The sequence below is a fragment of the Orcinus orca genome, chromosome 4 (genome assembly GCF_937001465.1).
Source record: "Orcinus orca chromosome 4, mOrcOrc1.1, whole genome shotgun sequence".
NCBI lineage: Eukaryota > Metazoa > Chordata > Mammalia > Artiodactyla > Delphinidae > Orcinus > Orcinus orca.
Genome location: NC_064562.1, coordinates 42,071,911 through 42,096,669, shown reverse-complemented (window position 1 = coordinate 42,096,669; position 24,759 = coordinate 42,071,911). Strand labels below are relative to the sequence as shown.

The following is a 24,759-nucleotide window of genomic DNA, read 5'->3' as shown; positions in this document are numbered from 1 at the left end:
CCAAACCCTGGACCTAGTCTCTCCAGGGATGCCCACCTCTACCTTCTGCCTCCTGACCTCACACTGCCCTTCTTGCCTCTCACCCCTATCCCACCTGGTTGTTCCTGTCCAGAGGACTTGACTTCTGCTTCAGTTCTAACTCTAAAGATTTTCCCACTTCTCCACCCGGTCTGTAATTCCGGCCTCTTTCCACAACTAGAGCCCTGTTGTGAAGCCTTACCCCAAGGAGTAGGAGGAACCCTGATGGCCTGTCCTCCTCAGGACGGGGCCCCGTAGTCTCCTATGGGCAGGCTTGAAACAACAGCTGCCTATAGGCTAATCTCCTGAGCTGACTCTGCCTGGACTTCTTGCTGCTGTACTTCAATTGTTAAAACAGAAAACAACGGTTGCATTGCCAGGCCCATAAAACCAGACTTTTGTGGCCAAGTCAGTTCCCCCAGGAGTCCTGTACCTGAGAGCACTGGTCTCAGTGCACAGGGAGTGCACTGAAGTCCCAATTCCCTCCTAATTCCACTGCCTTTTGTGGAGTCCTCACTCATGACATACTCATATTTGTCAGATGTATAAACATTTTCCTCCGCCTTTTCATTTGTTAAGCAGGGTCTTTTGAAGAGAATTTTAAAATAATGATGAAGCCTATTAAATTGATTTTTTTCTTTCATGGTTTACGGTTTTTGTTTCCCACGTAAGAACTCTTTGCCTACCCCAAGGTAACAAAATTTTTTTCCTAGATTTTCTTCTAGAAGTTTTATTTTAGCTTTTAGGTCTAGGTCTATGATCCATTTTGAGTTAATTTTTTTGGACAGTGGGAGGTAAGAGTTGGGGTTAATTTGTCTGTGGTTGTTCCATATTGGTATCTACTTGTTTCAGCACCATTTATTGAAAAAAAAATCCTTTCTCCATTTAAATACCTTGGCACCTTTGTTGAAAATGAATTGATCATATATGGGCCTAATTCTGGACTTACTGATCTATTGGTCTATATGTCAATCTTTGCACCAATATCACACTGTTTTTAATTATTGAAGCTTTACAGTAAGTCTTGAAGTCAAGTTCTTTTACAAAACTATTTTTGGCTATTCTATTCCTTTGCATTACCAAATAAATTCTAGTATCAGTGTGAAATTTCTACAAAAAAACCTGTTGAGATTTTGATTGGGATTGCACTGAATTTATAGGCCAATTTGGGAAGAAGTAACATCTGAACAAAAGTGAGTGTCCCAATTCATGAACATGCTATCTCTCTCCATTTATGTAGGCCTTCTTTAATTTCTCTAAGCAGTGTTTCATAGTTTTCAGTGTATAGGTCTGACACATATTAGTTAAATTTACCCCTAAGTATTTCATGTTTTTTTTGAATTTACTGTAAATGGAATTGTTTTTCCAATTATTTGCAGTAAGTATATAAAAATATAATTGAGTTTTGTACATTGACCTTGTATCCTGTGACACCACTAATTACACTCTGGTTTTTTGGACATTCCTTTGGATTTTTCTTGAATTCAATGCCATCAGCAAATAAGACAGTTTTACTCTTCCTTTCTAAACTGTTTGCTTTATTTTTTCTTCCTGTCTTATTGTATTGGGTACAAGTTCTGATATATGTTGATTAGTAGAGTGAGAGCAGATTTCTTTTCCTGATCTTAGGGGAAAAAACATTTAGTTTTTCACCATTAAGTGTGATGTTACCTGTAGTTTCTTTTTTTTTTTAAATAAACAACCTTTATCAGATTGAAGAAGTTCTTTTCTACTCCTAGTATGTTGAGCTTTTATCATGAATGTTGAGTTCTGTCAAATGGATAATTATCAATATACTGATGAACTTTGAATGTTAAACCAACTTTGCATTATTGGAATAAATTCTGATTGATCATGGTATATTGTTCTAATAATGTATTGTTGTATTACTAGTACTTTGATATGGTTTTTTTTTTTTTTTTTTTGCAGCACGTGGGCCTCTCACTGCTGTGGCCTCTCCTGCCGTGGAGCACAGGCTCCGGATGCGCAGGCCCAGCGGCCACGGCCCACGGGCCCAGCCACTCCGCGGCATGTGGGATCCTCCCGGACCGAGCCACGAACCCGCGCCCCCTGCATCGGCAGGCGGACTCTCAACCACTGCGCCACTAGGTAAGCCCTGATATGGGTTTTTATAGGTATGTTTACCAGAGACATTGGCTTGTAGTTTTCTCTTCTTGTAATATCTTCGTCTGGTTTTGGTATCAGCATAATGCTGGTCTCATAAGATAAGATGAGCAGTGTTCCATCTTCCTCTACTTTCTGAAAGAATGTGTGTATGACTGATATTATTTCTCCTTTAAATGTTTGTTAGAACTCACCAGTGAAGTCAGTTGGGCCTAGAGTTTTCTTTGTGGGAAAGTTCTAAATTATAAATTCAATTTCTTTAATAAATATAGGACTATTCAGATTTTTTATTTCTTCAGTCAATTTCGGGAATTGTGTCTTTCAAGAATTTTCCCCATTGGACTTCCCTGGTGTTGCAGTGGTTAAGAATCTGCCTGCCAATGCAGGTGACGTGGGTTCAAGCCCTGGTTCTGGGAAGATCCCACATGCTGTAGAGCAACTAAGCCCGTGCACCACAACTACTGAGCCTGTGCTCTAGAGCCCGCAAGCCACAACTACTGAACCCACATGCCACAAATACTGAAGCACGCATGCCTAGAGCCCGTGCTCCACAAGAGAAGCCACAGCAATTAGAAGCCTGAGCACCTCAATGAAGAGTAGCCTCTGCTCGCCGCAACTAGAGAAAGCCCACGCACAGCAACGAAGACCCAACACAGCCAAAATTAAATAAATAAAATAAGTAAATTAAAAAAAAAAAAGAATTTCCCCCATTTCATCCAAGTTGTTGAATTCATTTTTCAGTATTCAAGGATACAGCTATTCAAGGGTAATTCCTTACTACCTTTACTATCTCTGGGATATCCAGTGATGACCTTCCTTTCATTCCTGATATTGGTAATTTATGCGACTCTCTTTTCCTTCTGATCAATTCAATCAATAATCTTACTGATCTTTTCAAAGAACTAGCTTATGGTTTCATTAATATTTTCTCTTGTCTATTTTTTGTCATTGATTTCTGCTTTTATCTGTTATCATTTCCTTCCTTCTACTTACTTTGGGGCTTTTTGTTTTGTTTTGTTTTAGCTTCCTAAGGTGAAACTTAGATCACTGACTTTGGATCTTCCTTGAATTTTAATAAGCATTTAAAGCTATAAATGTCCCCTTAAGCACTTCTTTAGCTGCCTGCCACTAATTCTGATATATGTTTTCATCTTCATTCCATTCAAGATATTTTCTAATTTCCCTTGTGATTTCTACTTTGACCATAAAAGTATGCTGTTTAATTTCCAAATATTTGGGTATTTTCCTGATACCTTTCTATTATTTATTCATTTTTAAATACTTATTTATTTATTTGGCTGCATTGGGTCTCAGTTGCAGCGTGAGGGCTTAGCTGCCCCGAGGCATGTGGGATCTTAGTTTCCCGACCAGGGATCGAACCTGTGTCCCTTGCACTGGAAGGTGGATTCTTAACCACTGGACCACCAGAGAAATCCCTACCTTTCTATTATTGATGTATGCTATAATTTTGTTGTCATTAGATACCATTCTTTATATGATTTCAATCCTTTAACTTTACTGATACTTATTTTATGGCCCAGAATATGGCCTATTTTGGTGAGTTTTCAAGTGCACTTAGTGAATGTTCCACATTCACAATGGCATACTGGAAAGAGTACAGGCCAGCAAGGCAGGAACCTGAATTATAATCTCATCTAAACAGAACACACTGAATGACCTTAAACCAATCACGAATTCTCTGTTACCTTATTCAATATATAAATGTAATAAGACTCAATGATCTTCATGATCTCTTTCCCTTCTTTATTAATTCCTTGGCAACCCTCCAATTGCAGGTCTTTATTACATTATACATGGATTACTACAGTTGCTTCCAAACTAGCCTTGCAATACTTCTGCATACTATTATTCCCATTTTACAGATAAGACAACTGAGTGAGGTTTAAGAGAGCGTTAGTAATTTACACAGGATAACAAGAGACAGAGCTGTGACCCAGACACAGATATGTGTGATATCAGAGCCCCTGCTCGAAACGACCACAGAACACTTTGACTATTACTCCACTGATAAGTGACTGTGTCACAACTCTTGAGTCTATATTTAAGCACTCTCTCCTGTCTTCCCCAATCTACAGCACACACTCTGCCCCAACTTTTTCCACCCAACCTTCTACTCTTTGGTATCTTCAGCCCTACTCTACAGCTATAATATCTATTGACTGTTACCCCACATCATCTTAAAGTTTCTCATCTTTGATTCTATTTTAAGTACCTGGAATGGCTCATTCCTTCCCTCTGCTTATCTAAAACCTCTATCTCCTTCAATACCCAGCATTAATTCCTTTTCTTTCTTGTAGCCTTTCACTCTTGTAAATGGCCAGGGGATACTGCAACGTTACACCATTCATCCGCAAGGTAATCAAAACCTGTCTCATATCTTTTATTTATCAATTAAATTTTGGATTTTCCCTTAAACCATTCAGGTTGATGAAGAGAGACTACATGATAGGTTAAGAACATTGGTTTTATCATTAAAGAAAGCTGAATTCAAACCCTGGCTTTGCCACTTTCGGGCTGAGTGATTTGGGCACAAAGTTAAAATTTACTTAAGGATAACCCTAAAAAAAAGGTTTAGCTCAAGAGATATCCTAAAAAAGAGCGCCAATTTCTAATCTTAGGAAAAAAAGAGTGTTTTCCCATTATGCCCCACCCAACTATTTTTTTTATTTTAATTTTCTGCCTGATAAAGGCTATACTGATCTGACAAATGTTTATGGTCACAGGACTACAATGAACCTTATTCTTAACAGTGGCAGAGATGCAGGATTATCCCACATCAGGACCCATGTCTTTAGAGCTCCTTCTATCCCCCATAGTATACACCAAAGTTTCTTACTTGTAATGGATGCCCAGTTATGATTTGTTGATTTTTCACATTCTTTATAATTCAAAGGATTAAAAATGCACATATAAATCCAGACTCAGATTTATCATGTCACAGACTGTTCTTTTCCACATTAGATTAGAAGTTAACATTTTTTTCATACCTTGTAGTTTTCAAAACTTTTTAACTTCCATTATCTCAGGTAACAGCAATAAGATATAAAAATATTAAAAAATACCTTCAAACCAATCAAAGAGAGAAACAAAGTATGGATTCCCTTGGTGAATTCTTGAACAAGTTGGCTATAACAGTTTTCCAATGGTCTGCTTATTAACTCCAATACCTACAAGAGTTAAAGCATTATTATAAAAAATAAATTTATGTTTTGCATTACTATAAAAAATAAATGGTGTTCCATATAAATTTTATATTTTGCATAGATTGTGTGAAGGCTGGGGGAGATAAAAAACATAAAGACAAAAAAATAAGAATTTAGCAGGTGTTCTCATGAAAATGGAAGAAGATAAATAAGGAAAATACTTTTCATTGTTTGCCTGAAATAGAAAAGTATTTGAACTACTCTTTCTAATTCTTAATCATGGGAGAGAAGGAAACATTAGTTAAAGGAATATTAATAATTAATTTTTAAAAGACAATCTCATAAAAAGGCTAGACCAAAGTCCAAGAAAAGACAACAAAATGACCAACCATCCACCAGATTATTACCTGTTGCTTGTCTTTTTCTTGCAATATAAGAATACTCTCCCCAGTAGAATCTATTCCAGCACGGCCAGCCCTGCCAATCATCTGTTTATATTGATTCTTCTTTAAAAATTCTTTAGCAACATAGGGGGCTCTTAAAATAACTCTATGGAATTGATAAAATTAATTAAAAGTGGTATTCCATCTATAGCAATAGCTTCTATTTTTTAAAGTTTTCATTATATTTATGTGATATTAAATTTAGTAACATATTAACTCAAAATAATAGGCAACTACTGTTTACCAAGAATCTATGATGTCCTAGGCTCTTTATGTACATTATTTATAATCTTACAAAACTCTTGGTGATAACATTCTTTCTTACTTATTTATAAAGGAGTTAACTAAAGCATATATATACGTTAAGTCATTTAGCAAAACTCACAAAATTAGTAATTACCAGAACCATAACTTGAACTTAAGTCTGCTTAGCTGTAAAACATATGGTCAATCCACTAGAGCAATAATCTCAAAATAGTTTTGATTTGATACTCCATAAATGAAAAATCTGACCATGGACCACCAACATATGCATATTCATTTATGAGCTTACAATACTGTCAACATAAAATTGTAGATTTCATCTGATTTTGACCTACAAATATGGTGATTTCAATCCTGTTCACATATACAGAAGTTTGTAGCCAGCTTTCCTATTCAAAGGTGAGAGAAAACCTGTCATTTACCTAAAACAATCAGCCTACCTCTTTATTTATAAATCTCAATGGACAGCCAAGATTACCAAATACATGAAGAAAACCAATGACATAAAAGAAAAACAATGAGAGCATACAGAAAAAATGTCTGACAGAAGCAGATAATATGCAGAACAGAACAGAAAAGAACTTTAAAAAATTCTAATTAGTATCCACAGAAAATTCTAAAGGGTACTGTATTCACACTATGAGAGCAGACTCTTATAAAGAAAGGACAATAAAAGAGAGTTCTTAGAAATTAAAAAGAATTAATTAATTTAAACAATTTAATAGAACAACTGAATATGAATGAAACACAGTTAACGGAATACAATTAAAAACTGATTATGTTATATAGAAAGTAAAGATGGGCTTCCCTGGTGACGCAGTGGTTGGGAGTCCACCTGCCGATGCAGGGGACGCGGGTTTGTGTCCCGGTCCAGGAGGATCCCACATGCCGCGGAGCGGCTGGGCCCGTGGGCCATGGCCACTGGGCCTGTGCGTCCAGAGCCTGTGCTCTGCAGCGGGAGGGGCCGCAGCGGTGAGGGGCCCGCATACCGCAAAAAAAAAAAAAAAAAAGAAAGTAAAGGTGAAGAAATCACATAGCTCATATAGATTGAAAAATGTGTAAGAACAATTAAGAGATGCAAGCTCAATTTAAGAGGTTTCAACTGTCTAACTGAAGTTACAAAAGCAGACAACAGAGAAAACAGAAGAAAAGAAATAATAAAATAACTGAAAAAAATTACTCTAAGATGAATAAAGGCATAAAACTTTAGACTGAAAGCATGTACCAAAGGGCTAAGCCCTATGAATAAGAAGTAGCTAAACTGGGAGAGTTAGGATTGCAGAATTAGATTTCTCAGTTTCTTCAGTTTCAAACCTTGGCTTTGAAACTCATTTGTTGGCCGTGAAGTTGGGTAAGTTACTTCATTATTCAGTGCCTCAGTTTTCCCTTCTATAAAATGTGGATAATAAAATACGACCTTTCTCACAGAGCTGTTGTAAGGATCTATTAAGTCAACGCATGTAAAGCTGTTATGACATGAGTGAGGGCATGTAATAACTGTAATTATTATTATACACTATGACAAAATGTTAAGGTTAAAGAGAAAAGTCTAAAAGCTTCTGGAAAGGGAAAAACAGCACGCCTATGCAAAAACAAAAATGACCAACACTAGCGCCTAAAAGACATGGAAGAATACTACAAGGGCCCCAAAGAAAAAAAACTGAACCTAGAATTCTGCTCCTAGCAAGGTGTTCAAGTGTGAGGCTAAAATAAAGACATCTTCAGCTACGCAAAGATTCAAAAATTTTTACTCCCAATGCAGCATTTAAAAAATAATTACCCAAGGATGGCAAAATAAAAAATGGATCATAGAAGGAAGATGTGAGACACAAGAGGCAGTGGTAGGCACACACACACACACACAAAAAGTATAATTTACAGGTAAGTTTAAAGAACTATTGATTATAAGATGAAAGAAAATTTAAAATCTAGAACTAAAATTCCAGGTAAATGCAACAATACATGAGGCAGTGTAGAAAAACACACAAATGCTAAGACTCTTGTTATGTTCAAGCAGAGGATATAGTTATTGATTAATTCTAAAATGACAGAAAAACACAGTTGCGTTTTTTAACAGTTTTACAACTGTTAAAAAATTTAAGAGTAACCATTGAAACAAGAGAAATAGGATACATAACTTCCTTTTTTATTTCAACAATTGTCTGAAAAAATAGAAAACTTAACCAGTGACAGAGTTTGAAAATAAAAGAATAGAAAAAAATATACTTGGCAAAAAATGTAGTCCCAGCATTCAAAATAAAATCACTAAATGAGGAAAACAAGGATGTATTCTATTCATAAAAGGTATAATTCAGCAATAAGATATTTGCAGTAAACCTTTATATACCTAGTTTTGAAATACAAAGCAAGAACTTTTAAAAATGTAAAAAGGAGAAGTTGACAACTCCATCATTACAGTGGGAGACTCTGAAACTGACAAATCAAAGAATCACAAAGAAAAGGGAGGAGCTGATGACTAATAACTGTTATACATTGAGCTATATGAAACTACATACTCAACAGAAAATACATATTTTTTTAAATCTCATGGATGATTTATAAAAACTGACCATTTATTTGAAAAAATGTCACAAATGACAAAGAGTAGAAATCAATTATACTGGTAATAACCAAAAAGATCATCAAGGATCTACTCTTTAAAAAAAGATACTAGACTCAAAAGTCTTTCTGGATGAGTTCTCTAAAGTTTCAAGGAAATCTGTTAAATAAACTCTTTCAGATCATAAAACATGGTCAAAAGCTTGCCAACTGTTTCTACACAACCAGGATAATAAACCATAACATCAAAACCAGATAGGGAGAGTAACAAAGAAAGAAGGAATTCTAACAGCAAGAAATCTACTAGTGTTATTTTTCATTAAAATATTAAAGTAAATAAACCGAACAATCAACTAAGCAAATGCTGAAAAAAACATTTGATAAATTCTCACCCACTACTGAGAAAGAATAAAACAACAAAAAAACTGTTGGCAAGCTAGGAACTGGAAAGTTTTGAGACCGGCCAACAATGACTTATATCTTACCTTCGAGCTGGTAGGTTAACACCTGCTGCTAGGGTGGATGTGCAGGTAAAAAGGCAGAGAACTCCTGCGGAGTAGGCCTCTTCCAAGAGCTTCCTTTCATCACTCGTTAAACCACCATGGTGATAAGCAACTCCAAATGGGATGGTGTGCTTTAAAACAGGACACAGGTTGCCATTGCTGATATTCTTCAAGTTCTTAATCACCTCATGTTTTTCTTTCTCTTTGTGTTTCAGATATTCCCTGGGAAAAAGACGTTAGACGTGAACCCTTGATCTTATAGTGACAAAGTACCTAAAATTTTAATTTCAGTAGGTGCATGTAAACATTCTTTTTTTAAAAGAACTTATTACTTTTATTGATATAAATACATAGAATGTTCTTAGAATTTTGATTTGACTTCATTAGCTATTAGGCAGTTTCTCTGAACCTTTTTGTGGATCACAGAGCCCTGTGAAAATCTGCTTAAAACTAAGGAAAAAAATATTCACATAAACACAACACTTTGCATATAATTTCAAGGATTCATGGACTTCCTGAAGTTCAATCCTGTACCTCCTATGAATACATGAACTCCAGGTGTAGACCCCTGCTCTAGATGTTACAATTATTTTTTCACAAGAACATATATCTTTAGTGAAGATGATTTGTTTTAAGTCATAAATTTTCTTCTCTGAAGATGAAAACATATATTATTAAATCATATGAATTATATGTAAAACTGTCTAAACTCTAGCATTTTAGAAGCCTCAGTAATATCCTACAATGTCTTCTTACCTAGAAGCACCTATTATTTTCAATTCCCTTCTAGAAAAGAAAAAAAGGAAAGAAAGACTAAGTACAACTAACTACTAACTGACTACAAAGCAACAACTTCTGAATACCAGTAGCAAACAGATATAGTCCAAAATATAAATATAATACACACAGCCCTATGTTGTTTTAGCATGCTTCATGGAAAGCATAGAGAACTCTGGCTGGTGCTAACTGCACAAGGACAGTCATTTCACACGAAGTTGAGAAATGGGAGGCCAGGAGACAGTGAAGAATTGGGAAGAAAGTGGTCAAGATTCATCAGTGCAAGAACTAGAAGTGGCCGCTGAGTAGGGAGCAGCAGACTTTATGTTACTACTTTCCGGCCAGTGTTTGAGGTCCTGAAAGGGACAAATCCTTCTCAAGGAATTAAGACTTATGGATAATCACCTTATAATTTTAGAGAAGGGAGACATTATTTGTAACTGACCAGATAAGGCATAATTATATGGAGAAGGGTTTTGTGGGAGAAGTTGAGATGTGAGCTGGGCCTTGAAGACCAGGTGTTAGAGAGGCAGCAATGAGGGGGCAGGAAAGTGCAGTGTTGGCAGAGGGTAAAGCAGGATTGTAGGCATGGAAATGGGAAGTTCAAGAATAAACAAAGAAGACAAGTAGTTCAGTCTGGATGAAGTGCAGGGTGGATAAAGAAAGGAAGAAATAAGGATGGAAAAGTAAGTTGAGTCATTATCTTAGCATGAATTCTAGGCTAAGAAGCACTGTGGTATCATTTTCAGGGACATTTTCAGGGAAAGTGATATGACCAGAGCTCTGGCAGTTGTCAGCAAATAGTGTTTAAAAGACATCCTTAACTTAGAAGTCAAAGGTGGTAATAGCTATAAAAAAGATAATTTTCCTTGAGATTGAGACAATCACTTGGGAAAAAATCTGCTTCAGTCTTTGCACTTAGACATACAAGCATATTCTAGGTGATTTTACTATACCTGCTTCACATGAAATGTCTGATTAGGAGGCAAATCATTAAGACATAGGCTGATATTCCAGGACTCTCATGAAATTACGTTCTAAGGACAATACTGAGATCAGAAACCATTTAGCCCCAGATTTTACTTCATCTACATGTAAACTATAGAATAATATGAAAAAGTATGCTCTAAACATCACATTTTAGCCAACAGCCACCAAAAAAGGGGGCTAAGCTATACTCAGAACATTCACCTTATGAAAGCAGCAAGTAATATGGAAAATGTATTTTAGAGGAAGTTTTCCTTCAGAAAGAGTTTAAGAAAGTATCAAGTGTCCATAATAATTCATTAACTAAGGGTTCTGGAGAACCAAATTTTTAAGTAATTCAATATTAAACATCAACATTTATGACCCAAATAAACTGTTATCACCAAAAAGCAAAATAAGTCAAGGATATAACTTGACTAATAATAAACCTCACATCTCCCAGTCAAAAGTTTGTCTCTAAATTTCCCCATCACTTAGTGCTACACTACCTTATTCTAAGAAAACAACTGATTTACTGAGAATATCTCAATGATAATTTAATTTCCTTAGGTTTTTATAGTCTACATCACCACTGTAAAGGCAGACTCTGTTACTGAAATCGGAAACTCCTGAGCTTTATCCCGAACATCTGCATCTCTGTACTAGTCAATGAATTTAACTCTATATTAGATCAATCCATGATGACAGCAGGATTGGGAGGGAAGGCGGAGGATGGCTAGATTAGAATCCATAGTACTGGTCTGTGAACAGTGAGATAGCACTGGCTCAGGGGCCAAAAAGAAGTCTGAAAAATATGATAAAAGTACACATGGGACAAAAAGGTACAGAAAAAACTAAACTGTTCATACTTAAGTTCATTTTATACTTATCTCTATGACATAACAGAACCAACATTAACATTTTATAGTATAAAATTACAAACTAATACATTTCTTAATTATTTAGGAAATTCAATTCAAATGTCCACACAACCTAAGTGTGAAGTTTACTAAGAAAACAAAGGCAACAGTACTTAATTAAAAAGAAAGTTAAGCTGAAGATATGATTCATCCACACAGTGATTAGTGATCAGTCCTCTGATCATGTAGGCCAGCAGCTGACCTTGGCTGCATGCTGGACTCTGCCTAGGAGCTTTACAAAATAATGGTGCCTGGGTCCCACTCCCATATATTCTGATTTGTCTTGGATGTAGCTTGGGCACTGAAATTTTAAAAAGGCTCCAAGATGATTCACTGTGCAGCCAAGCCATTATATTAGTCAGCGTTCTCTTACAGGTAGAATTTTTCTCTGGCCATTTCACATATGTGAATTTCACAGTTCAACTTTCTTCAAGGTCAGGGCCTTTAGAATCTATTATAACAACTTAGTATAATGTTCTGCAAGAAGTAATTAGTGCTTGCTGAATAAACAGAACATACAGCATGTAAATCATAATAAAAATGAAACAATATTTTTTAAAAGAGTAACATACTTGCTTAAAATTTTGCATATCATTTCTGCTACATTTTCACAGTTCTTCTTAGTGGGACAAAAAACTAAGCAGGAATAATTGGGAATAACTTCTGTCACCAATGCTACCAAGTGATCAGGATCCATCTTTTTCAGAGTATCAGAATACTGCACAACAAGATTTAGGAACAAAGTAGTTAGCAACCATGAAAGCCTTTCATTTTACCAGTGTAAAAGGTAAGTAAAAAGGTAAGCTTTGAAAGGTAAGTAAACCAACCATAATTTTGAACTTCTCATTTAAAATATGATCATTTAAAAGAAAAGATACAACCTATATTAAACAGCAAAATGTTAAGTCCCACTTTTCTCTTGGGTTATTAGGGTTTCGTTAGGTGTATTTAGTTTTAAATAAAGGAAGTGAAAATAGTTAATGTTATTAATAACCCCACTGCACACCCGTCTCCACTGAAGCAGAAAAAGTCCACAGAGAGAAACACAGATTGATCCTAATAATAGTCAAAGAACTGCATAAATAAGCTAAACCTCCTGCTTTACTAACAGTTTTCAAAAACATAGATTCAATCATACTACAGGACATATTTTCAGAAATAAAAAATATATTTATCAAGCAGATGCAAAGAACTCAAAGAACATGAAGAAAAATGTAAAGTTATTTAAAATCTCCTCACTTCCTTCGACTTTACTGAAAACTAATTAAGATACAAATTTAGAATAATATACCTTTATAGAATTCTAAAACTGTTGTAAAATCCCTTTCTTCCTTTTAATGTCCTTCACATAAATCACAGAACATTAACATAGTATACATTAACATTTTCATACACCAGTATCTGAGCTATACAGCCCACAAATATTTCTTCTTGTTTTGCTGTTGTTGCTGAATGAATAAACATTTATGGGAGAGGTCTCCAAACGTTCTTGGTTCCTGGAGCCCCAAGGTCAAAAGAAATAACTAACAGTTCTGATTCTTAGGTAGTTAGGTCCAAACAACTTAATAAGTATGTATTTCCTCACAAATTAGTAGCCATCTAAATAAATAATACACATCAACTGAATAAAATTTTTTTTATTTCATTCTTAAATAACCATCAGAGCCCACTAACAGGATGTGCACACAACTGGGCCCTGCAGTCTTTCAAATCTTAGAAATCCTCATTTCCTGTCCCACATTGATTTTCACATGGTATTTGCTTACAGTAAGTGCAAAAACAACCCCCAACTTCACAAAGATACACTATCGTAGAAAGTAATGTAGTGTGATCTAATGTTGACATAGGAAACTGCCTATCTTGAACCAGTAGTTTGTGTGGTGTCCAAGAGTTGTCAAGCATCAGCTGTTTCTCTTAAACAACTAAACTACCCCATGGTACCCATGCAACTCTTTTGTGGTGCCCCAGGGAAGCCGGGCACAAAGTCTGGGAACCTCACCTTTAGGGATTATCAAGGTTACCTTATAGTTAAGGAGATGTGAAAAAGTCATGCCATTCTCAGCTTTGCTGTCAACCTCATATATTGTGTCCTTTATTTTCAGATATTCTTTTAATTCAACCTCGAATTAAAAGGACATTTGCAATTATATCACATGTAAATTCCTTTTTCCAGAGTATCAAATTTTGTAAAATATGTTGTAAAAAGGAAAGATATACAAAAATTTTAGCTTTTCTAAGGTATGTAGAATGCTTCAACTTAGAAGTTACTTCTTTCCCATTTAAGTTTATTTTTCCCTTTAAATCAAAACAGGGATTAATATCCTTGAAGAAATACTTATGAATTGAATAGCCACATACCTAAAAGAAAATCAGATACTTGTATGTGTCACAAGAGGAAGTATAAATGAGTCAAGTGTTCAGACTCTATCTTTTGTTAAGGAGTTATTTATGGTATTCCTCAAGATTTATAGCTTCATTAGTCATCAGTTTTAATCTAAAACTGACCAAATTATTAATTTAACTATTTGTAGAGAAAAAAAGCTTGTAAATACAGCTCATTGAATTTTTAAAAGAACAGCATCTAATTTGACAATTAAGGTCAGAAAATGTCTCTTGAAAATTCTCATATTTGGTGCAAATGTAAAAACACTAAATTTCAAATTAAAATTTGGTGATTCTAAAAAAATTATTTTCTGAAAACCTATTTAGACACAGAAACTTCAAACAGAGTATATGTACATTATAAGTTACTTTCGAATAACTATGAACTACATTTATTTACTTTCTTTCTTTTAGGAATACTATTATTGGGGAGTTTAAATTTAAATCCATGTGAAGTCTTAACTTATTTTAAAAAAGCATTAAAACTACCAAAGCATAAATATTTGAAAATATTTTAACTTTTAAGATAATTTTTTTTATGTGCCAATAACTTGAAACATGAGTCACTAAATTCTCACTGAATGAAAAAATTTACCTTACAGAATATAAAGTAGAAAAGCAGAATGGGTCTGAAAAATTCCATTCAATAAATATTCATTGAAGGCCCATGGGTCTCGCACTGTTCCAGGTGTTCCCCATACAGTACTGACCCAAGCCAAGATCCCTGACCTCTACACACAAACTTGCTACCATTTAGCCATGGTGAGTGGCATTATGTTCCTTCACTACTCTTAGAATTTTTATACAGTACATTTGCTACTTTTCTTTCTAAATAGAAGATGATACATAACAAACCAAACCTTAGGTACATACTGGTCTAAACTGACTCGTGTAATATTCTGCTTGCAGGAACTCTTGTAGGTCTTCAACATTGTTTAATGTTGCACTCATACCGATAATTTGAGTTGTTTCTAAAAAAAAAAAACCCAAAGTATTGATGAAAATGTGTTACTTAGTATATCATAACAATAATTTTAGCAACCTTTTAGTGTTCTTATTCTTCCTGAGTGATTTGAGAAAGAGGGGACAGGTAAGAAAAATACCAACACAGTTGACCCTTGAACAACACGAGGGTTAGGGGTACCAACCTGCTTCGCAGTCGAAAATCCGTGTAAAACTTATAGTCGGTCCTCCATATCCTCAGTTCTGCATCCCTGGATTCAACCAACCACAGATCATGTGGTACTGTAGTACTTACTATTGAAAAAAATCCACATATAAGTGGACCCATGCAGTTCAAACCTGTGTTGTTCAACGGTCAACTGTATAATACCAGAGTATTAATCTGGCAGATGATATTACTCAGAAGAGAGGTATAAGCTGGTAACACAGATTGGGAGCCATCAAACACAAGGAGCCCTTGAAGTCATGAGTATGGATGAGAATTAGCAGAAATTGTATGAAGTAAGAAACAAGAGAAGAGTCTAAGATGAATCTATGGTAACACCAATGTACATGATGAATACGCTTAGAAAGCAGTGTCACAAAGGAGAACAAAAGGAGAAACTAAAGAGATTCCTTTCATTCAAATATCTATTAAGTGTAAGGCACTGGTGACAAAAGGACAAATAAGTATACAGCAGTAGCAAACACATGTCCATTATGTGCAGGTACTATGCTAGATGCTGTACAAAGACTGACTCGTGCTATCTTCACAGCAATTCAGTGAGGAAGGTTCTATTACTATCATCCATTTTTGATGCATAAGGAAAAAGAGGCACAGTTACTATAACTTGCCCAAGGTCACAGACAAAGTTAAAAGTGAGCCAGGATTTGAATCCAGCTCCAGAGTCTGCCCTTAGCCATTATGCTATGCTATCTCTCAATGCTAACACATGATCAGTCTTACAGACAGATAGTAGGGAAACCAAGACAGAATGATGTTTAAGCATCCAAAGGAAAAATGAATGATAAATAATCAAATGCTGAAGAGAAATTAAGACAAGGACAGTCAGTGTACACTGGATTTGACAAGTAGATGATCATTTTCCCCTCTTCCTCTGCTTTATATTTTTCCATAGAATTTGTCACCATCTGACACACTGTATGTTTTCTTGTTTATCTGCTTATTATCTGTTCACTTTCACTAAAATATAGGTTTGATAAAGGCAGGGCCTGATGCACAGGGGGTACTAAATAAATTTTTTTTAATAAATGATTATAAAGTGCTACAACCTGCCTAAATACCACTGTTATCAAAATTTTAAAAATAATTCTTAAGATCTGATCTTTATGATTAATAATTTTCCGTATATAAACTATTAACAATATACAACTAATAAGCTATTGCAATAGTATATCAAAAAATAATAGAGAAGATATTTAGAATATTTCATATACATTTAAAGACTATCTGATGTTGTAAAATAGCTCCTTAAAGTGACTATTTATATACAATGTTTTCTTGGTATGATGATCATACTGATGGTGGCAACAACAGCAAACCCTTATTGTGCTACGTGCTAGGCATGGCTGAATGCGTCCGTTACATGTGTTAACTCATATAATCCTCACAATAATCCCATCTGGTTGGTACCATTATTATCCCCATTTTACAGATGAAGAAAGAAAGGTTGAGTCACATGCCTAAGCACACATAGCTAGTAAGTGGAGGATACTGATAGGGGACATCCTCAAATGTTAACTTCATTTATCTTCACAATTCTACTCACTCATCCATTCTTCCAACAAAAATTTATAAGCTTACTTTAGACATAAAAAACTAAGGCAGAAAGCTTAAGTACCTTACTCTAGGTTACATAATCTAGCTAGTGACAGAATTAAGTCTTTTATAGGTCTCTTGATTATAAATCAATTAGTGACCACATTTGAAAGAATACTTACTGCTAGTGTAGAGGATTTTTGCTAGAGTCATTTCCAGTATAGCCCCACGGCTTCCTTCACCAATCATGTGCAACTTCGAGATTTAAAAAAAAAAAGGGAGAAAAGTAAATCTGCATAAAATACCTAAATAAAACAAGCATACATTGGATGAAATGAAGAAGCCATCTTTGCTTTATAACTCAAACATTTTCGTTATGGCAACTAGAGTACATATACATTATTTCACTGGTATTTTAAGTTAATGAGGTTGTCCCGAGTACAACATTCTGGCATCTGGAATTCATAAATACTATTATAAAACTGAACATATATACATATATTCACTCTTCAAGAAACACTTGACACAAAACTGAATTTAAGACTACCATGCATGGGGGCTTCCCCGGTGGCGCAGTGGTTAAGAATCCGCCTGCCAATGCAGGGGACACAGGTTCGAGCCCTGGTCCAGGAAGATCCTACATGCCGCGGAGCAACCATGCCTGTGCACCACAACTACTGAGCCTGCGCTCTAGAGCCCACGAGCCACAACTACTGAGCCCGTGAGCCACAACTACTGAGTCCACGAGCCACAACTACTGAGCCCACATGCCACAACTACTGAAACCCATGCACCTAGAGCCCGTGCTCCACAACAAGCGAAACCACAGCAATGAGAAGCCCGTGCACCACAATGAAGAGTAGCCCCTACTCGCCGCAAATAGAGAAAGTCCGCGCGCAGCAACGAAGACCCAATGCAGCCAAAAATAAATAAAACAGATACAACATTAAAGAAATAAAAAATGTTTTAAAAAGAAGATTACCATGCATGAAATGTCTTTATCTGTGTTATCTATATATTAAAATAAATTACTTATTTTCATAAAGGTATTAAGCAGATCCACATAATAAATGTTAGTATAATAAAAATGTTGATAAATTAATAAATGGAGTAACCAACCTCATCTACAACAACCAGACCCAGACTGTTAATCCTTTCGGTTTCAATCAAAGAGTTCACCAGACTATGTCCTTTTTCAATAGTGGCAATATATAGTGATTTCTTTTCCCTTCTTTTAATTGGAGGAAATTTTCCTTTGCTTCCAGCATATTCTTCAACAAAGAAACCCAGTTCTACACCAAAACTTGACAAACCTGAAATCTAGAATATTAGTTAAAATAAACAAAAAATATCAGATAAGAACCCTAATTGTTAAGTGTTCACAGGGATTTAAAAAATCTAAAATAGTGTTTAATACTGACAATGGGAACAAGGTCACAGATAATACATACCTACATATATATAAGAAATGTCATAATTACTGTATTAATCTTTGCAAATAAATGCCACTTTTAAACTAGATAATATAAATATAAATTTTAAGTGTCTCCTCTGATGTTAAAAAAATCAGAATAACTCATTTATTTTGATAAAATAATTGGTTAGTTTCTGCTTGAAAAAGCAGGCTAAATATCAATACAACATGTAAAATGGAGTTTAATCCACAGGTTTAGAAAAAAATAAAACCCCTTCTGAAACAGAAGAGATTTTTGATTAAGTACTCCACACTGTATTTGCACATCCTAAAAATAATAATTCTCCATCATTAATAGAGATACCTTTTCTCAGTCAATAAAAAGTTGTTACATTTATGCTAGTTTTTATATCTGAATGTCGAAATTACATTAGCAAATACCACTTGTTAAAAAAAAAAATCACACCTTTTCTTGAACAATTGCCACATATGGTAGGATCATTAAAACATCTTTTCGCCGGCAAAGCAGTTCTTGCAGCATTAAAATCTCAGCCACGAGGGTTTTTCCACCACTTGTTGGCAAGGAATATATTAAATTTTTTCTTTCTTGCACAGAATTCAATGTTAAGCAAGCATGTTGCCATTCTGTGGAATTGAAAAAAAAAAGCCTTATTTTCCCCTTCTACAATCTCAAAAGTTTTCTAAGAAGATAGAATCAAATCTTACCCTGTGTAGCATCTTCTCATAGTGATAAATGTAACTATATATCAATGTTAATTGTCAAAATCCCCAACGCATGGTGTGCATTCTAGTTCAGGCCTGGTCAGTGAGGTGGGCAACTAGCCCACCTATTTGCCCGCTGCAGGCTGAGGTCTAAGATTCCACAGGGCAGACAGCACCTGCTGGACAAGAGATGTCACCTGGGACATGGAGGGGCTAACGGGCACTTCAAGGATCTGTGTGAATTCTAAGGCCTTCCTCTTATGTTCTGCAAGGATACTGTGTGAGCTTCCCTTGCTCATTCACCCAAATACCATCTTAGAGAGAAACAGGGCGAGGAGGAATAAAATTTATGAGGTTTTACACAAAGTAAGAAAGACTATTCAACCAGCTCTCACAGGGAGCTGAAGTTTGAATGGCCTGAATACCACCTTAAACTGATTGATGAGACTGTTTAAACCATAAAAGACTAGGATCATTAACTAGGACATCCAGGATTTCTACAACTTAGCAAGGTGGAATGTATGAAAAGGATCACATCAGATCCGAAACAATGTGAAAACTAGTATAACTACTCTGTAGGAAAATCTGACAATGTGGATCATCAAAAGTCTTCAAACTATGCATCATTTTTATCCCTAGAAAAATGGGCAAAAGATATGACAAGACATTCACACCAGGGAGAAATGCAAATGGCTAATAAATACACGAAAAGATGCTCTATTGTTACCTATTAGGTTGGCAAAATAAAAAATGTTAAACAGCTACCAAAAAAAAAGCCCCCACACATAAAATCCAGAGTTTACTAGACTGGACATGAACAGGCATTTCTGTGTGTGGCTGACGAAAGCATAAACTGCTACAATTTTTTGGAAAGCAATCTAGCAGCATCAAAAATAAAACTGCACACTGCCTTTGATCTAGCAGTATTGCTTGTAGAACTCTACACCTACAGAAATAAAAGCAAGGGTATATGTGCAAGATGTTCACCATAACATTGTTTATATATAACAAAGAGCCATCAAGGGGTAAAGACTGAATTATTGCACAATCATATGATGTAATTCTTTGCAGCCTGAAATATTTGCAGATGACTATGTATTTTTACTTTAAAAGTATCTCAATATTTTACAGGCCAAGAAAATACAGCCATTATATTGTAATAACTTTATTTACTTATTTTTTTATCTTTTGGTTGTGCTGTGCTGCATGTGGGATCTTAGTTCCCTGACCAGGGATCGAACCTGTGCCCCCTACAGTGGAAGCATGGAGTCTTAACTACTGGACTGCCAGGGAAGTCCCCTGTAATAACTTTAAATGGAGTATAATCTATAAAAATACTGAATCACTATGTTGTACACCTGAAACTAATATTGTAAATCAACTATGCTTAAATAAAAAAATTTCAAAACTATTTAAATAAATTGAATGTTTAATACTTAAATATTAAAAATACTTCAGACTAGTATCACCCACTAGTTATCAAACTGCAGATGTTTGTGTGAAAACACAACTTGACCATATCCACATTTTATCCAACTCAGACTTTTAAAGTATAAAATGACCAAAATAATGAATATTTAGGAATAACATCTATCTTCACACACTAAAAAAAAAAAAAAAAATTACATTAACTTAGTTCCCAACATTTCTATAAAACAAATTAAGCATAATTCTACACTTAAGAGGCAAAAATAAGTTTAAGGTTGAAGTTCTCTAGCTCAGTAGCTCTCAAACGTCCCACACATCAGAATAACCTGGAGGACTTACTAAAGCAGATTGTTAGGTCCCACCCCAAGGTTCTGATTCAGGAGGGCTAGGGTGGAGCCTGGGAATGTGCATTTCAACAAATTTCCAGGTGATGCTGCAGTAGGAACTGCACTTTGAGAAGCATTGTTTTAGCTCAATGAAAAGTAGCACATATATTTATGCTTTAACTTGGTCATCCTTAAGCCAGATTTACAAATAAAAAGAGATTTTAAAAAGTTATTTACTGGGACTTCCCTGGTGGTCCAGTGGTTAAGAATCCGCCTTCCAATGCAGGGGATGTGGGTTCGATCCCCGGTCCGGAACTAAGATTCCACATGCCACAGGGCAAACTAGGCCAGCGTGCTGCAACTAGAGAGAAGCCCACATGCCACAACGAAAGATCCCGCATGCTGCAACGAAGATCCTGAGTGCCGCAGATTAAGACCCAACGCAGCCAAAAAAAAATAGTTATTTACTGAAGTTCTTACTTAGAAGCAATCAATATAACTACTGACAGTCATTACCAACGTCTAACTTGGCATGTCCTTGACACAGAACTGGAAAAACAACTATTATTATTATCCCTTTTTAACAGAGCAGGAACTAAGGCTCAGAGTGCAAAACCTGTGTTTAAGTGACATGGCCAGAATTCATAACTAGGCTGACAAACCCCAGCAGTTGAGAACCTACCAGAGTGTACCAGGCACAGTGCCAGTCACATAAGAAAAAGATGAGTTAGATAGAGCCCTGTCCTCAGGGTACTCATTCTGGCAGGAGATGCAGATTAGACAAAAAACAAGGTGCTAGGAGAAAAGCAGAGGGAAAAAAGTTAACATCTACTTCAAGGGCAATATACACCTGTAGCTCTTAAACTGCAAACCTTGCAATTTAGAATTTGTTAGACTCTTGTAGAGCCTTATATTAGACTTTGTTTCCTGTAGTCCTATTTCTCCAACCCGATTGTCTTCTCCCGAGATGCGAACTCATGTTTTCATGTGGTTCATAAGATACTAACTTAGGAGTTTCAGAAATAATTTTGAAGTAATTGGATGATAGGCTGCTCTTCAGGGATGGAAGCAAGTGTCCTTTCTGTCTAAAATGACACATATTTGAAATATATGCAAGGACCCAGGATTTTTGAAAAACGTTACAAGACAAATGAATTATTATCACTATTTCTTTGCACTTAAATCCTAACGTTAGTTGTCCTTAAAAATGTTTAGTTTTCATCAAACTAAACAGTTCAGTCAGTTTTACAAATACTGACTTCTTTCACTCAAGACATATTAGTAGTCAATGGAATTTCAGCAACTAAGTTTTGGTAGTAAAGTAAGAGCCAGCTAAGGAAGCATTAGCTAAGAAAACTGAGCAGCAGCTAGACAACCAGAGGAAAAAAACCAAGAGTGGAATGCCAAGAAGTCAATAAATGGGTGTTTCAAGAAGAGTTTGGTCAATTTTGTCAGGTAAGCAACTGTCAAAGAAGGTAAGAACTAAAAGTATCACTGAGTTGCGACACCCTAGTCATTATATCTTAAGTGACAGCACAGAACCCAGAGTTGGAGTGGACTGGGAATTATCTGAAGTGAGGAAAGGGAGGCAGCAAGGATAACACGTTGGAGAAGTGTGACCACGAAGGGAAGGAAAGAAGTTCAATAGTAGCAGGATAGGAATGGAAGGCTCAGAGAGGACTGATGTTTTGATTTGTTTTAAGGGGAGAAATATGACGATGGAAGCATCGGTTTTCTTTTGATTTGCATCAATATTACAGTGATGATGGTAAATTTTTTTCATTCCAGCAAAAAGCATTACCATATAATTTTTCAATTCCCTTGAACTGAACATAAAGGTCTCTCACTTTGCTGGGTAATGAATAAAAAGGACCAAGGTCATCTAATGATGACTCAATTGTTTTCTTAGCAACATTAATTTCTTCAGATAGAAGAGTCTCTTTGAGCTGTTTAGTCCTAGAAAATACTGGTGTTTGAGCCTTGGCATTTCCAGTCATGGTATTTTTTAGAAGATCTTTAAGACTTTTTCTCCTATTCGCATCTGAACTAGTTCTGACTTTGGAAGAGGATTCATCAGTTTGCTGTGGTTGCTCTACGTTATTAATGGGCAATTCCTCGTTCACAGTCTTGTGAGAGGATGAGTTCCAATCCCTCTCTTCAGTAGATGGATCACCCAAATCATTTGAAGAGTTATATAAATTTTCAAAGAATAAAACCTGTGAAGAAGGTATATCATACAAAACATCAGCTTCAGGATCAATAGGGACATCTTCATGCCCACTCTGGTTCTTCGTGTGCTCATCTATTTTTAATTCAGTACAGTCGCCTACAGTAGTAATGCTGAGTGTGTTGTGTTTAATGCTTTCTGAACAAAGATCTTCAGTGGCATGGTCTGTAGCATGTTTCCTATGTTCAGGAAGTTGCAAATATTTTTGTTCCAGGTCATCAACTTGAGCTAAAAAAGAGTTTTCAGCAAAGCTATCATAGTCACCAAACATGTCCTCTTCACTGTCAATATTCTGGAAAGAAGACAAAAAGATTTATGGTCAATTCTAGCTTCATTAAGAATAAAAGTTCCAGCTGAGGGCTCTATCAAGCATATAATTATATGGTCACTTATGGATCACAGACCTAAATGTAAATCAGCCTATAAAATAGATACTATCATCCCATTTTACAGATCAAGAAATGGAGGCCCAGAGAGGTTAAGTGACTGGCATAAACTGTCCTCCTAGTGATGCTGGGATCCTAATTCTTAAGCTAGTGCTAAATCCTTTAAAATGGCAGCAAGACCGATAACCATCTACTGGAAGGGGAGAAGTTTCTGATAACCGCAGTGCTGTTTCACCTCCGATACTCCATTCTGCAGAGACTGGCCTGTAATAAAATCATGCTTGTACCACTGGACACTCCAAGGAGATTGTTCTTAGAAATCTGGAATTGAAAGGGAGTGTCTGACTTGGTATGGTCTATAAACAGAAGAGATGGAATTTGGAGGTAGCAATATAGGGGAGTGATTAAGAACCCAAGATTTGGAGTAGGAAATGTAGTTTCTTAACTTCTCAGGGCCAGATTTCTGTTGTAAAATCTAGATAACGTAAATAGTTTAACAAAGTACCCAGCACATAATAGGTCTGCAATAAATGGTAGATTTTTAGTACAAGGAGCAGCAGAAACTTGGAAGTCTAGGTTTGCGTCTGGTCATGCCACTTACTTGCTGCATGTGCAACTTCTGTCTCGGGGTTTCATATCTATATAATAATGGGGCTAACAGTGCAACACCTCACAGGTGAGGATTAACAGCGATAACAAAGACGAGGTAAGCCCACGAAGGCTAGTAGATAATTGGTCAATTGTTTGCACCTGGGAAGTGAACTGCCAAACTTCTTGGCGTTCCAACCACGCCTTCTTCAGCTGGTCTCCCGCGCCTCTTTCAGTGAGCATGCGCAGTGGGAGACCTGGCTTTGTATCATCAACCCACAGGTAGGAAATGGAACGTGGAACTCAGGGGAATTTGAGAGGTGACGGGGCTGTACCTCGACCGGCTGCACGTCCATGGTTTTTCGCCGCCGGCTCCCAGCCACCGTCTCCTCGTCCTCGTCCTCCTTCTCCTCATCGCCGGGCTTAAGCTCGGCCGCGGTGAGGGCGGCAAAAACGCTCTCCAAGCTACGACGGTTCCTTTTGCGGACCGACACCCGCCGGCGGATGCGGGAACAACCTTCATCCATGGCAGGGGCTGGGGGCCCTGCCCGGATGTCGTTCTGCGTGACCCAGCTGCCAAACCCCAGTGAAGCGGTGCGCGCAGCAACAGGGGGAGGGTAGCAACAGGCGGAAACTGCGCTCGCCTTTCCATCCACCTTTGGGAAGGATCACAAACCAATTGTCAGGGCTTTGGGACCGGAAGCGGAAGCACAGACGTAGGAGCCCGCCCTCTCTTCGTCCAATCTTGCGGCGCGGCAAGAGGGAGAGGAGGCGAACGGGAAGGTACTGCGCAGGTGTATAGAAATCCCCACCTGCTCTTCCCTT

At 36.5% G+C, this 24,759-nt stretch overlaps 1 protein-coding gene across 10 annotated transcripts in view; it reads right to left on the bottom strand.

Annotated features, from left to right (window-relative positions):
- The window catches only part of HELQ (helicase, POLQ like), a 40,409-nt gene extending 15,941 nt beyond the window's left edge, over positions 1-24,468 (bottom strand). For 3 of the 10 annotated variants that reach the window (XM_033410016.2, XM_033410018.2, XM_033410019.2), the window contains exons 1-11: positions 24,270-24,468; positions 22,535-23,252; positions 18,723-18,901; positions 17,962-18,162; positions 17,025-17,097; positions 14,994-15,091; positions 13,760-13,858; positions 12,311-12,456; positions 9,058-9,297; positions 5,714-5,855; positions 5,226-5,330 (exon numbers count right to left, since the gene is read on the bottom strand). In XM_033410016.2, the coding sequence (XP_033265907.1) occupies positions 5,226-5,330; positions 5,714-5,855; positions 9,058-9,297; positions 12,311-12,456; positions 13,760-13,858; positions 14,994-15,091; positions 17,025-17,097; positions 17,962-18,162; positions 18,723-18,901; positions 22,535-23,252; positions 24,270-24,461 (2,193 nt within the window). In that variant the 5' untranslated portion in view covers positions 24,462-24,468. Of the gene's footprint in view, positions 1-5,225; positions 5,331-5,713; positions 5,856-9,057; positions 9,298-12,310; positions 12,457-13,759; positions 13,859-14,980; positions 15,092-17,024; positions 17,148-17,961; positions 18,163-18,722; positions 18,902-21,415; positions 21,529-22,534; positions 23,253-24,269 lie in introns of those variants that run through there. The other 7 variants (XM_033410020.2, XM_049709362.1, XM_033410021.2 and 4 more) reach the window with 7 other exon arrangements.
- Positions 24,469-24,759: the final 291 nt, after the last annotated feature.